The sequence below is a fragment of the Oppia nitens genome, unplaced genomic scaffold (assembly GCF_028296485.1).
Source record: "Oppia nitens isolate AA-2021 unplaced genomic scaffold, nextdenovo-longstitch-racon4-pilon3 scaffold23_pilon_pilon_pilon, whole genome shotgun sequence".
In the NCBI taxonomy this organism is placed as follows: domain Eukaryota; kingdom Metazoa; phylum Arthropoda; class Arachnida; order Sarcoptiformes; family Oppiidae; genus Oppia; species Oppia nitens.
In genome coordinates this window covers 1,012,660-1,029,213 of record NW_026533203.1, presented here as the reverse complement: position 1 = coordinate 1,029,213, position 16,554 = coordinate 1,012,660, and the positions used below count along the sequence as shown (strand labels likewise).

At 19.9% G+C, this 16,554-nt stretch overlaps 2 protein-coding genes across 2 annotated transcripts; one reads left to right on the top strand and one right to left on the bottom strand.

Annotated features, from left to right (window-relative positions):
* Positions 1 to 1,106: 1,106 nt before the first annotated feature.
* On the top strand, positions 1,107 to 9,588 carry LOC128953786 (cytochrome P450 4V2-like). Its single transcript, XM_054299307.1, has 8 exons — positions 1,107 to 1,221; positions 7,648 to 7,671; positions 7,746 to 7,861; positions 7,998 to 8,083; positions 8,161 to 8,360; positions 8,458 to 8,654; positions 8,722 to 9,009; positions 9,073 to 9,588. The coding sequence occupies exons 1-8, from the start codon at positions 1,107 to 1,109 to the stop codon at positions 9,586 to 9,588; spliced, it is 1,542 nt and encodes a 513-aa protein (XP_054155282.1).
* A 4,402-nt stretch (positions 9,589 to 13,990) lies between these two features.
* On the bottom strand, positions 13,991 to 15,311 carry LOC128953700 (acyl-CoA Delta(11) desaturase-like). Its single transcript, XM_054299217.1, has 4 exons — positions 15,092 to 15,311; positions 14,545 to 15,018; positions 14,376 to 14,467; positions 13,991 to 14,299 (listed from the first exon to the last, which is right to left on the bottom strand). The coding sequence occupies exons 1-4, from the start codon at positions 15,287 to 15,289 to the stop codon at positions 14,005 to 14,007; spliced, it is 1,059 nt and encodes a 352-aa protein (XP_054155192.1). The 5' UTR covers positions 15,290 to 15,311; the 3' UTR covers positions 13,991 to 14,004.
* Positions 15,312 to 16,554: the final 1,243 nt, after the last annotated feature.

The window sequence follows — 16,554 nt, the reverse complement described above, 5'->3', positions numbered from 1 at the left end:
TATTTTCTTTTATGTTAAATTGTCAGAATAATAATATAACTAAAAGTAATAATAATTAATATAATAACAACAATTATCATAATATTAAGAGTAACTAATTTTTATACATATTAAAAATCTACTTATATTGTTTATATGAATTAAATATTTATTATCATAATTTACTTACTTTTCTGTATTTTTAGATATATATACCTAAAATTTACAAATTATTAAATTACACAAAAATACTATTATTAAAAATTAATAAAATTTTAGTTATATTTCAAACAATTAACTCACTTTTGGCTTTTTAAAACAATGTTTTCTGTAGCACAAGTGAATATTTTGTTTGATATACAAATGAAAATTTTTGTTAAATTAATTGAATAATTTACTGAGTATTTATACAGATTTATTCAAGGTTAATTATACAATTAATTACATAACAATATTAATTATCTATTTCTAGAAAGATCTAATTGTTTTCAAAACAATTATTTTTAGTTATAGTCAGCATTTTTTTTATTGTTTTTTTCTAGAAAATTCTATTTTTATTTATTTACTATAAAATTATAAAATTCTGGAATATTCTAGAAGAAAAAATAAATTAATAGCTTACTATTACAATAAAATTGTTTACTGAAAAATATTTATACTAAAAAAGATAATAAAATTAATTTATAAAAATATTAAATATTAATTTAAACATTTTAAATTTAAATAATATTAAATAATTAATCAAATTTTATTAATTAATAATATTTTATTATTTTAAAATATAATTTTTTATTATTTATTATGAATTAATCTATTGAATAATTAATTCAATAGATTTATATTATAATCAACAACAAAAAATAAAACATGATAGAAGAGAACATTACATAATTATTAATCTTAAAATTATATGGACTTTTCTAAAAAAACAAAACTTTTATTTGTTGTAAACAATTAGAATGTTCTAGAATATTTAATGACCTTGATTAATTATATAAAAAAGCAAAAATTTAATTTACTATAATTTAAAATATTTTTATTCAAAAATTTGCAATTTAAATTAACAAAATATGATAATAATAATAATAATAATTTTCATTTATGAAAATTTTAATATTGTTCCTGAAATGAATACAGTTGATGTGAATACTCAAAATAGTTATGAGAATATAACTATTAATAATGGTATTAATGATACACCCATCCCAACAATTGAAACGCCTCCAAACTCAGATAATGAAGGTATGATTACTTATTTTTATTTTATTACATAATTTATATTTATTTATTTAATTTAAATATTAATACATATTTTATATATACTAATATATAGATATAATTTATATCTTATATTTATTTATTTAATTTAAAAAATTTAAATTCAAGGTTCAAACGATAAGGTATACAAGTGCAACTTATGTGGATATATACATTGGTTAAAAAAAGGTATAAAACAACACATATTATTGTCACATAATAATAATCTCATCGAAACCCACGGGGACGACAAAAATTTTTATTTTGTCAAAAATTTAAAAAATGAAAGCAAATAATTTTGTTTTTAACTATTAATCTCATATAATATAATTTTTATAAATTTTATCATTTATTATAATATAAATGTATAGATTTTTTATCTTATGCCGTAATAATATTAGCAGATAAAAAATAATTTTTTGTACTTTGTATTTAAATATTTTATATATAATATTTTTTTGCAAAACATACAGTTTAAAATGATTATAATTTTTTAAGCATTACTTAATATATATTATAAATGTATGATATATAAAATTTTGTAATATAATATTTCTATAAGCATATTATATTTTTTTAATAATCATAATTATGAATAATTGATGTAATTTTATTTATATAATATATAATAAATTTTATTTACATTGATTTTTCTATTTTTATTATTTGGTTTACTGGTTATAATGTAATACAACAAGTAAAATATTTATATAATAAGCATTAATTTAAAAATTGCAATATTTTATTTGCTTAATGAGCAAATAAAATTATAAATGTATAAAAAAATTAGTGACAAAATAAAAATATTATATTATACAATCTTATATATATATATATATATATATTATTTGTATAAAATTTGAGCATCACATTTGACCTTTTAATATTAGTACAGTATATATGGTATATATTGTATAGTGTGTCCAACACACACAAATCAATGTAATGGCAATGATTAATATTTAATCAATTATATAAATAATCTAAATCATGTATTATAAAATAAAATCATATTTCTTATTTATTTCGGCATTTAACTTCAATTATTAAAATTATTCAATATTAAAAGGCATTCAAAATTATTATTATTATTATATATTTAAAAAATACAATATAATACTAAACAAAATAAATGGTAAACAAAAATAGTATATTTTATCAAAAATAAAGATAATGTAAAATAATTATAAATTACTGTATATATACAAAATGTAATATTTTTTTTTAATAAATACTGTATAAACTGCTTGAAAAATGTCTGAATAAAAAATTATCTTTCAGTTAGAGAGTGTAACAAAATATTATATGATATGTATATAAAACTTTATGTAATAATGTATGAGCTATACTAGTGGTGTAAAACAACATCTTGTATCGTCTTGTTTAAAAAACAGCAAAAACATCAAAAAAAATTATTAATTAAAAATTACTATTTTAAATATATTTTTTAATAAATAATAATCATAATAATTAATAACAACTTAATAAATTAAATATAAACAATTTATACAAAATTTATACACAATTTATACACAATTTATACACAATTTATACACAATTTATACACAATTTATACACAATTTATACACAATTTATACACAATTTATACACAATTTATACACAATTTATACACAATTTATACACAATTTATACACAATTTGTACACAATTTATACACAATTTATACACAATTTGTACACAATTTATAAAGATGTTATAATTAGTATTTTATATAAGACGAGCAGATCTTGCAAGACGTGATATGACTGGGGTTTAAGCAAAAGTTGTAACACTATTAGTGTTACACTACTCTATACTATAGATTCTTTAGGTTTATTTTATAGTATTATATAAGTTATAATAATATAAATATATGAATAAATATAAAAGAAAATATTATTTTCATAATATTTATTAAACTTATAAATTTATAAGGAGCGTCAAAATGATAAAATATATTTTAACTATTAAATTAATCATCAATTATAAACATATTAATTATTACAAATTTAATGGAATTTTGTCATTTTGACTATTGTTTGTAATAAAACAATTGTGGATTTTTCTGTGAAGTAATAAAAATATTTAATATACACAAAAATTTAAAAAATATGTATTCAAAATTTTAGATAAATATTATAAATTAGTGTTATATATTTAAATATATTGTATAATATATTCTATTGATATAAATACAGTATTTACTACAAGATTTTTCACTTTATAAAATTGCTGTAAATCTATTTATCTCTGATACAAATTTTTTACTTTAGTTTATTTTTTAATTTATGAAACAAATTCTGCATTTATTTTCAGTTATTATAGTTTATGCTCTGCAATACTAAATCAAAAGCAATTCAATTTATCAATAATATAAATATACTGTATTTCATTAATTAAATGTTACACATTATATGTTTTTATTGTACAAAATATAAATAGTAAAAAAATAATTAGAAAACATATAATTTTTAATTAAAGATATTTTTTCTTTTTATTATATTAATCCTTAATAAGTCTCGTTATACAATATAATTAAATCTGAGTTTTGTCTAACTATTGGATACAAATAACTTTAAATAAAAAATCTAAAATACTAAAAAACTAATAAATACCAATTATAATATTAATAAAATATGTTTTCTAATTTTCATCAATTATTATAAATTTATATAGCCATAATAATTTAACACATTATATACTGTATCTTAAATATTATTTTAGAAATTTATATTTATTTATTATCATTATTGAAATTAATTTAAACACATTTTCAAAACACATTTAGTCAAGAATATCAGTATTGCATTCTTATAAATAAATAATTATTTTTTTTGCATTTTAAGTATTTTTTAAAATTAAAATTTAAACACTAAGTGATGTTATCGATAATCTATAAAATTAACAATGTCTTAGTTTCTTAATACAATTTTATGTCATCCAATCAAATAAATTTATTTTAAGTTTAGTAACATTATTAAAGCTTTATTTAAAATTTCTAATAATCTAAATATAAAATAATTTATTATATCTTAATTTAATTTATTAAATAAATTTACATTTAGTTCTATCAGTTCAACTATTTTATCAATTTTATATTTTTACAACTACTAAATTTGATATGATATCTTAAGTTTAATAGTAATATTATATTTATTAATAACAAAAACTATTTATTTTAATATACTGTATATTAATATTATTATTTGACACTTTAATTTTGACTAATGAGAGACTAATATAATTTATTCAATGAATGTTATACTGAATAATATTTCTATATAAATATAAAAATGTTTTCTGTAATATATTTTTTATATAACTAAACATAAATATTATATTGAAATTTATTCAATACTTATTCACAATGTTCTACTGTACTGTATATGCTAATTAATAATATTATATATTAATATATTATATAGTAATTAATAATTAGATAGAAATTTAATATAAGCGTTAAATAATTATATTTTATATATAAATACATAATTTATATAAAAATATATTTTGTATCTTAAATATAAATACAATTAATGTATTAAGTTATATAATATTTTATTGCTTTCTTCAATAATGTATGCAAATGTGTTATTTTCAAAAATTAATTAAAAATATATTTTTATAATAAACAGTTAGAAATACTATACTATATATACAGCTTTAGTTATAATATCGTATATACTTTATACTATAAATAATAAACAGTATATTTATAAATTTGAATGAATCACAATTTCATTTTTACTTATTTAACTAAGATTTACGTATATTATATGATATAATTTAAATAAATGTGTTTAATGTATAAATTTAATTAAATATTATTTAAATATTTTTAAAATATTATTGATTTTTTAGAAATAGTTGCAAAATATTTTATATAATATTTGAGTGAAATTTTTATATAAAAAATACAACAAATAAAACTTGCATTAAACCTGAGAAAACTTGCATTAAATAATTTATATTGATTTGTAAGTATAGTAATATTTTAGAGTTATTTGAAATATTGTTTGCATAGGTCATACATAAACATATTTTTTTGAATAAATAAGTTTAGCATTGAAATATACAGTCAAATATAAGTATATATACAACAAGTTCGTGTGTTTGTAATAGGAATCGATTATTTTTACATTGAAATTGTGTTTCTGTTGTGTCAGTTATAATAGCAATACTTAAAAAATGCTTTTATATAAATTAATTTTTCATTTCAAGTAAAGTGAGCTTTTAATTAAATAGTGATGACATAAAAAATTATTATTCAAATGAAATATAATGAATAATTTTAACAATATTGTTATATGTTCATGACATAAATGATTTTTTAAAAATACTTATTATTTGTTATTTATTATTTAATTTGATTAAATTAAAACTAGGATAAATGAGTTATTATTAAACAAAAATTAATGGAAAAAATATTTTCTATGTGTTACAAAATTTAGTTTATTATTTATCAAATATATTTACTTATATTTCTATTATTCGAAATTAATTATTACATTTTATTAAAAATATTATTATTTTCAAATACTTATTAAATCTAATGTTATTGTATTAATATGAGTAATATTTTACACGAAGTTCAAGTAAATGTTGTAAATATAATTTTATAAATTTTATATTATTTGAGTAAAATAAATAGATTAAAATAATTGAGAAATTTCTAGAAACTTACAAAAAAAAAAGAAATTTCTGTATATTGAATCCCTATGTCAATTTTGTTTTTTATAACATACATATAGTTATTAATAATAACTAACTATTATTAGTAATATTTTTATTAATAAACAAAATAAGTAAATAAGTAATCGTAATTTTTTAAATTTTTATTACTTTGATTAAAATTTTGAAAAAAATATAAAATCGGTAAATCATTGTCACAGTTAGTAAAATGTTTTTATTTGTTATTTTGTTTAATTTACTGAAATAGAATTTGTAGTAACCATATAAATCTTGAAGTTTGTTATGGAAATGCTATTATCAATTGCTTTATAAAATTTTATATTAAATCAGCTTTTAATATTGAAATCTGATATTTACAGTATAATATAGTAAAATTTTAATAGAGTTATTAATAGTTTTATAGAAATAGGAAAATAATTTATTTAAAAAATTTATTTTCCAATATTTATATATAAGTTACTTATCATCATTTCTTATATAAAGATTTAATATACTGTTGTATTATAAATTAATATATCAATTATTACATAAATATGATATATAATTTGTCATGCTTTAAATTTCATAAATCAATTTATCAAAAATAAAATAATATTTTGTAAACATGTTATACATGTGAGTCTATACATCATCTTACTATAAAATATTATGAATTAATAATAAAATGTACAAGTTTATATAAATATCTAATAATAATTAAATTGTTCAATTTTTTGGGAATTGTTACATAATGTAATTTGACGTAATGGAAAATTTTACTAAACTAAATAATAATCTATTTTTTAAAATATATTATTATTATTAATAACAAATAGTTACTAGAATTTTCTGCAAATACATAACATACAATTATTTGTTTAATTATTAGATTATTTTGATATTTTTAATTGGATTGTTAATTATTATATCATTAAAATAATAATTATTTTTTTAGTATCATATAATGAATAAATAATATATAATTTACAAGTTATTACAGGTCATTAATTGCATTTAATAAAAATTTTTTTTTTTAAATCCACAAAAATAATACTAAGTATTTAACAATTAATCAAAATATCATTTATTATTTAAATTAAAAATTTAATTGTATTTTACACATTGTAATATACAATGCTTATTTTTAAATTTAAGATAAAAATTTTATTTGTTAACTTTTTTTATTTGCCTAAATATTTTTAAATATTATTACATTTATAATTGTGATGTACTTGTATTAAATTCCTGTAAAAAAAATCTTAGATAATTAATTTAGTATAAAAAATTAATTTATTTATTAATATTATTATTATTCAAAAAATAATACACTATAATTAAGTTAAATAGATGTTTACTTTATCATTAAATAACGGTTATAATGCGTAAAAAAAAGTTTTAAAAATTCCCTTATAAAATAAATTTATAGTGTATTTAAATGCTGAGAAAACATAAAAATTTAGTGTTATTTTTTTTTAATTTTTTACTGACATTTGATTTTTTATTTTATTACAATATTTTTTTATTATACATTTTTATTTTAAAAACTAATAAATACATGAAACAATATATTAAATATGCAATACATAGTAAAAACATATTTAACATTATTTCTTAAAGTAATATTCTATTTGTTAATATCATTTTTTATTGTAAAATTTATAAAATATTTTAAACAAATTAATAAAATACCTGGACCAAAAATTAACTTTTTATTAATTGGAAATTTGGATATATTTTATAGATACTCAAAATCTAAAGCAACATGGTTTCAAGGTATAAAATATTTAAATACTTTGATTAATTGTTTTAATATATAATATTGTATGATATCTACAATAGATACATATGAGGCACTATTATCAATAGCAGCCCAGTATCACAAATCAGGTGTTTTCCGACTCTGGTTGGGTCCTTTCAATCCAGTTATTGTTATAACTAATGCTACAAATGCCGAGGTTTGTACTAATATTATCACTAAATAATAATCAATATATTTCTAATCAAAATTTAAATGGTATTTATAAATTGTTTATATTAAAAAAAATTTATTTTATATTATATAAAATATTAATCAAGTAATATTTTTTATAGAAATTGCTTTCAACTAAAGCAAATATAACCAAAGCTCATGAATATAAATATTTGAGGCCATGGTTAGGATATGGCCTACTGACCAGGTAGAATTTTTAAATTAAATCTTAAAATTTTAATTTATAAATTTTAACATTTAATTTGTTTACTATCTATTGTAAAGCACTGGTAATCAGTGGAGAACCAGCAGAAAGTTGTTAAGTCCAGGATTTCATTTTCAAATACTAGAAAATTTTTTGCCAATTATTATAAATCAACAAAATATTATGATGTTTTTGATTGACAAACAAATTGCTGAAAATGATGGTATAGTTGATGATATACGACCATTGATTACAAACTATACATTAGACGCTATATGTGGTAAGCAGTTATCGGCGATTTAATAACAAATAAATTCAAAAGTTGCTTATTTAGTAATAATAATTAATTATTATTATTTTAATTATTATTATTATAGAAACAGCAATGGGATCAACAGTCAGAGCACAGACCAGCCCTAACTCAGACTATGTGCGGGCAATTCAACGCATGTTTGCCGTATCAATCATACGGTTTATTAAGCCGTGGCTTTGGTCAGACTTTATCTTTTACAGGACACGAATGGGCCAAAAGTTTACGCAATGGCTAAAAGTTTTGCACGACTTTACTGAATCAGTAATAATAATAATATATTTTTAATTGCTTAACATTTGGTGTATATTTTTCTATATCTTATCTAAAGGTAATCAAAGAGAAAAAAGCAGAAATTTTAGAGAAAATTAATAATTTTGATAAGTCTTCGGACATAACACGAGAAGAGATCATTGATAAAGTTATGAATACTATTGGATCAAAACGTCGTCTGGTTTTTATGGATCTACTTCTTCATTATCATCTCAAACATCCGGATGTGATGACCGAATTGGACATACGTTCAGAAGTTGATACCTTTATGTTTGGCGGACACGACACTACCTCGAGTTCACTAATGTTTACACTACTATTGATTGGTTTAAATTCAGACGTTCAGGTTTGATATAAATTTAGATTTAAATTATCACTCAATTATTTTTTGTTTAAATTACTTTATTAGAAACAAATACACGAAGAATTGGATGATATATTTAATGGCGATATAGATCGCGAAATAACCGTTGAAGACATCAGACAAATGAAATATTTAGATCAATGTATACGTGAAGGTCTTCGCCTTTATCCTCCCATTCAACTCATTGGCCGACAAATTGAGAAATCTTTTCAATTAAGCGATGGATGTGTCATTCCCGGAGGTATGACATGTTATGTGCCATTGACTGCTATGCACAGGGATCCCAAATATTTTCCCGATCCTGAGGTGTTTGATCCGCAAAGATTTGATGTGGACTTAGTTGCCAAAAGACATCCATATGCTTACGCACCGTTCAGTGCCGGTCCGCGCAATTGTATCGGACAAAAGTATGCTATGCTCGAGGAAAAGGCTTTTTTAGGACAACTTTTCCGCAAATATAGCATTGAATCGCTGGTCAAACGGGAAGACGTAAAACTTGAATTATCTATTGTTTGCAAACCTTCGACGCCATTGAAAATGAAATTTAAATTGAGATCATAATTGTATAGTTCATTCAAATGACTTTTTAAATATATTATAAGTATATACTGTACTCTGTATATAAAAAATTTAAATTTTGCTTTTATTATAATCAACAATATATTCATAATTATATTAATACACAAATTATTTAAGTCTTACAAAACTATATTAAAACTATAATTATAAACTTTAATAATTATTATTTCAATATATTATATGCAGCAATTGACATAATATTTAATCAAAAATATATCTATTAATTTTTTAAAGATAATAACAAATAATTTTTATATTTTCATAAATACTAATAGATGTAAATTCATTATAAAATCAATATTTAATATCTTTTTATTGCGATATTAAATTATACAATAATATAAATTAAATATTAATAGTTTTCATATAAATAAAATATAGATTTAATAAATACAGTATTATATGAAGTAATAAAAGTATTGTAATGTATTAGCAAAATTAAATATTCAAATGATGATTATATTTTGCTAAAATTACATTACTTTTGTAATTTAATGAATTTTATATTAAATGCTTACAATATTTCTTATACGATATGGTGTATCTTTTTTATTTCAAAATAATAAAAAAGAGTTATTAAAATTTAATATTTATCATAACTGTTTTTAGTTGACTATATTTACTCAATTTTAATTAAATTTTATTGTAAATTTAATATCTTTAATATTTATAATATTATTATGGTTACTATTGAGTATTAAAATGATAAATATCAATAATAATTTATAAAATTATTATATTTAATTTGAGTGTATTTTCCTATTATAGAATTATTATATAACATAATCTGTTTTCATAAAATATACAAACATTAAAAAACTTATCACAAGTTGCTTAATAATTATTATGTTAATATTTAAAATACCTACTTATAGTATTATAAAGTATTTATAAATTACATCAATCGCTTAACTAACATCTATTGATTCAAAATAAATATAATAGCAAATTATTAAAAATTATATTTGAGATTTATTATATATTTTTGCAATTTTTCAACTAATTCAAAATTATCAAAGAATACAAGTTTGTATTAATAGAACTCATTAACTATTGATTTATTTAATAATTATTTTAATTTATAATTTAATTTAAATAGTTTAATACTGAGTTTAAATTAACTGACAACAAAAACGTGTCTATTAATATTATAATATAATTATATATAAAATTTATTTAAAATATTTAAATTAATAATTACGATTGAGTGAAATTTTCCAATTTAATCGATAAATTGATAACTTTTCACTCTAACATTTAATCGTTATAATTGACAGATATTTAATTAGTTTTACACCAATTACTATAATGAAACTCAAAACTATTTATATAATTATTTTAAACACCGCTTAAAAGTCTCTATACTTTAGTTCTCATTTATAGCTCTCGTAAATGAATAATGTTTTTATAATTTATACAAACTATTATAATAAATACAAATAATGTTATTGTGAAATAATAACAAAATTTAATTATTTATTTTACTGTATTTATTAGAATTGCAGGTAAATATATAATTCAGTATTAATTAATGCAGCATCACATGTAAATATATTCAATTTTTATTTTTATTATAGTTATAATTAAAAAAAATTACAAATAGAAACCTCCATTTACTTATTTAAATAAAATAAATGGCACTACCACTACCTGGATACTTTATCGCGGTATTGTATCATAATTTTTAAATTTGTTGTTCAATTATTTAAATATTTTTTATATTTATTACAAAATACACACAAATAAGTTATAAATATTCAAATAACACGTTATCTTAGGCGGATATTTAAACTAATCGATGAAAACATATGTAAAAAATAAGTATTATCTCAATTTAATATTTTTTTAAAAACTTATAAACGACAATATAAATAGATAGAGATTATTGTTGATAAAACTTAAGAGAAACTCATATGTATTTATATATTTAAAACCATAAAACCATAAAAACAAAAACACTTTTTTGAAAAATTAATTGTTTATAAAAATCTCACATAAATTATATTAGTTTATAATTTGACAACATATCAATTATATAATGATAAACGAGTAAAAATTGAAAAATGATAGATAAATGACAAGTAATTTTCTAGACTGTGGTCAAACCTACACAAAATTTTTATATTATATCATATTTTAATGCAATGATTTATAATGACAAGAAATTTTCACTATAAATTGTTAATATATGTATCGTGTTGTGAGATATAATTAAATATGTGATACATTTTTTTTGTGTGAATAAAATTGATTTAATTTGACGCTTCAATAATATAATTATATAATATAAAAAACTATTAAAGAAATTGGTCAAAACTCATGGGATATTTGAATTTTTTGAAAATAATTATTCAAAAAATATATAGATAACAACATTATCAAAACATTTTTAGATATTTATTATAATAAATTGAATAATTTATTGTTTAAGTTTTAATTTATAAGATATAGCAGTAGGAGGTGTATCGATAACAGAGGAACGGTGGCAATCAATCGACTTTTCCAAACACATGTCTTAACTGGAGTTACATTTATGACCCGAAAACCTAAAGCTCAACCAATTATCACTCTTATTATTGAACCGTTTGATGTATTTGTGTGGATCAGTATAATAATAGCACACTTAATATCATAATATTTATTATTCATATATTTAAATTAATTGACAAAACTAATAATAGTTTTGATACCATTCAATAGACAGTTACCGGTGCAGTGTTTAAGCAACAGTGCGGTAGTGTTGATATACCTAAACAATTAAGATATTTAATCATCAATTGGTTAATGGCATGCCTTGTATTGACGTCCAGTTATAGCGGAAAGTTCTAAGTCTATGATGTCTTTCCCCTCAACAATCAAAACCATTAATTCAGTGGAGGAGTTGGCTGACGCACAGTCAGCAAATGAAATACAAGTGATGACTACACAAAGTGGTGCTTATTATAATATGCTGGAGGTATGGACATGACATTTGTCTCATTTTTATTTAACACAAATAAAATCAATTACTTTGTAATTAAATCAACAAACTTATGCATTATAGACTATACAGTATACTGTATACAAAGATTTTTAATAAATTATTTGATAATATTATAGCATAAATACATTAGTATTTATTTTTTTTAATATAAAAAAGAAATGAGTTTTAGAAACATTTAATTTTAGATAAATATTTTTTCAAATATATTTATACTTATTTAAAATTTTTATAATTTTTTTGTTACAAATTATTAAATTGTAATAAAAATATAGTGATAGTAATGTTTTTATAAAATTGTTAAAAATGATATGTACATAAAGTGTAATCTTTATATACAGATATATATTTATGTTTTTACAGACATTGCATTATATAATTTGTGTTAAAATTTTATACAAATGTATTTATATTATGCATAATCATCTAATTTATTACAAAAATAGTTTATAATAATTATTTATATAATAAAAACAATTTAATTATTTAATATAGAAGTCCTCTACTAGTGTCGGAAAAAACTATTTGAACGTCTAATAGATGTTGAAAATACTAATGAAGGTATAAAACAATTGATATCAAGTGATGAGGAACTGGCGTTACTGTCATTTCGTGAATCATTAATATATCGTATGTATGAGTCGGGCGGTCAACGATTTCATTTGCCTAAAGACACGGATGAGTCCACACTTTTTATGGATATACTGGCGATACCTATGCGTAAAGTCTTTCAATACAAATCAAATGTCAATAAGTTGTATGTTTTATATTAATAAATAATTTCAAATAATATATTTTATTTATAACATGTTTGAAAAATATTTTTCTTTAAACTTATTATTTATTTTTATACTAAAGTATATATCTTGTGTCGCAAAGGGAGGAATTGTCGACTATTGGAAAGCACTAGAGTTTAGGAAAATGTCAAATGATTTTTACACTTTTAATATTTTAAGCACTTATGAAAATAAAATGCCAGAGGATTATCATTCAATTAATGTTAACCAATTGAAAAGTGCTATTATTTTTATCATTTTTGGCTCAATCACTACAATATTTATTATAATAATTGAATTGTTATATTATAAATGGCATTTAAATACATGTATTTATGAAAAAGTCAAATTGTAAGTACAATAAAAATAATAAATTATAATACAGTATAAATCATTAGAAACAAAGTGATTAAAATTAATTTCCGAGAAGAAAAATGTTTACATTATTAATGATTTATTAAATAAATGTTTACATTATAAAACTAAAGCTTATTTATAAAAATATATACAAACATAAATAATTTTTAAAACATACATATCATACATATATCAACACTCATTTAAAATAATAAATTTAATTAACAAATAGTTTGTAATAATTTCAAATTTGTTAGATTTATAATAAAAATTGTTTGACAAATATTATTTAAATTTATAAGCAATGAACAAACAGAGTGGTAGAACCCATATATCAAATTGTTTAACGAAGACATATATCCAAATCGGTGCAAACAAAACACTAATACCGGTCAACATCTCAATAAACAACGACCTGTGGTTATATCCGACATCTCCGACACGTTTTTGTCTGCTCTCAACAATCTCTTTCGATGCCTTTTTCAAATCATATGCCCAACCAATAGATGCAAACATATCGATGAAAGCTGTGGCCGGATTAAAGGCATCCCATGGACCCAATTCACTGGCCGAGTAATCCCTGTTTTTAGATAATTTTAAATAATTAATAAAATATAATATAATAATTAATATAATATAATACAAATAAAACAAACCATGGAAATGCGTGGTGATAATTATGGAAACCCTCACCCATCAGATAGTGTCTCATATGAGCCTCAACCGGCACTATATCTTTATCGTAGGGCTAGAAAATGTTATTGAAATTAATCAAAACAATTATATATATATATATATATATATGAATAATTACAGAGCACCCACCTTCATGCCCCACATATGAGCGGCACTATTGACACACCAGGTTAGGTTAAGAGTGGCAGCATAACGAAGCATTACACAAATAAACCATGAATTCCATAGGGATTCACCCCATAGCAGGTATGGTATATATGTGGGAAATGCAGCCCATATTAGTCCCAATAATGGTATATAAAAAGCTCGTTGAAAGCGAACCAACGGGTCTTTTGCCAAATCAGTCATATCAAGTGTTTTTCCTCTTTCTTTGACCTCCGGGTGCTTTTTGCAGAGCAACCAACCGACGTGTGAAAAGAAAAATCCTCTCTGAGAGTTATGAGGATCGGCGTCAGTGTCAGAGTATTTGTGGTGAAGTCGATGGTCTCGACTCCACTCAAAGATATCATTTTGAAGGGCCAATGTCTGTAATACCATTAATATGATTTGAAGCGGTAGTTTGGCTTTATATGTTCGGTGACACCATAGTCTATGTGCCCCACACTGTCATAAAGTAAAAAGATATTTATTCAACAATTTTTTTATTAAACAGACAAACAAATGCTTATGTGTTTACCTGAATACCCATTGAAGACATTAAAGCGATAACATATGTAAATATAACTGTTTGTACTTTTACTCCTCTGATTGTCAAATAGGCGCCATAGAGTCCCGAGATATGTATTATAGCCATCAAAATAATGTTACGCCAAACCAACTCAAGTTTGTATGGCTTAACCACTTTAGTGTCAGCATTGGTACCATTAGAGTCCATCACTTGGTTTTCAGTTTTACTTATAGACCTAATTATTTTTTTTACTAAAATATAAAATAGTATCAAAAAATAATAGAAAAACTCTTAAGCAATTACATTGAAAATAATATAATAAAAATAAAAATCACTTATTTTTTCTACAATTCCCGTAATAACATTTATTTTTCTAATCAATATATCTAAGCAATATGTTAAAGTTATTTTATAGTGTGTAATATTGTATAGTTATTAAATACTGTATAAAACAAATGCTATTATTTATAAGTTGTAGTCATAAGCTATAGCCATTTGAACCCAATTATATGCAAGCTTTATATAGTGAGTAAAACTATTTGTCTAAATTTATGATAATATTGTTATAGACTACATAAAGCTTTCATATAAACTGTTGTTTTTTAATTAAAAGTATAAAATTAATTACAAATAAATAATAATAATTGCAATTTTTGCAAATTTTTGTTTCCTAACCGACAAACTTTTACGTCAACTGACAACAAACTGCGGCACAATTAAAATCATGTCTTTTAGTTTTAAAAAATTAAAATAGAAGTTCAAATTTGAAACTTATATATAAAATCATAATGATTAATAATATTAATAATTTAATAATTAAAATTATAATTTATACTTTCAATTCATAATGCATTTTCTCAATTATTCAATAAAATTAATATTAATTGTAATAAATTTTGAAAATAATACTTTTTGAAACTTAAGTTTTATCCAATAAATAATTTATTAAAAAATATATTAGATTTATACTGTTGTCAAATCAATCGTATATTGTTTTAACTTAATGTTATTTAAATACAGGTATTATCTTGTAATTTACAAATATGTATACAAAATGAAATTGTATTACAAATATATCATTATTATTGACAAAAAATTGTATTAATAATAAAACCAGTTGAAAATCTTAGATAGCATTGCCATAATAAACTTTAAAAAAGTAAATTTAGTTGTTTTAAATTTTTATAAACTATCTACAATTTTTAACATAAAATCACTAATTTATAAGTCATATAAATAGTTCACAAATTCATTTCTAACAATAATCTGTATTATAATAATAATATTCTTTTAAATCTCTGACACATGCAATGCATTGCTAACAATCAGTTAGTATTTAAGAGTGATTGCATTACTTTTTTAAAAAAAAGTTTTAAATTTTGTATCTAAATATATTAATATTACAAAATTAAAAAAATTACAAATAAAATTATATAAACAGACACACACTTATAGATTCTATATAACGAACT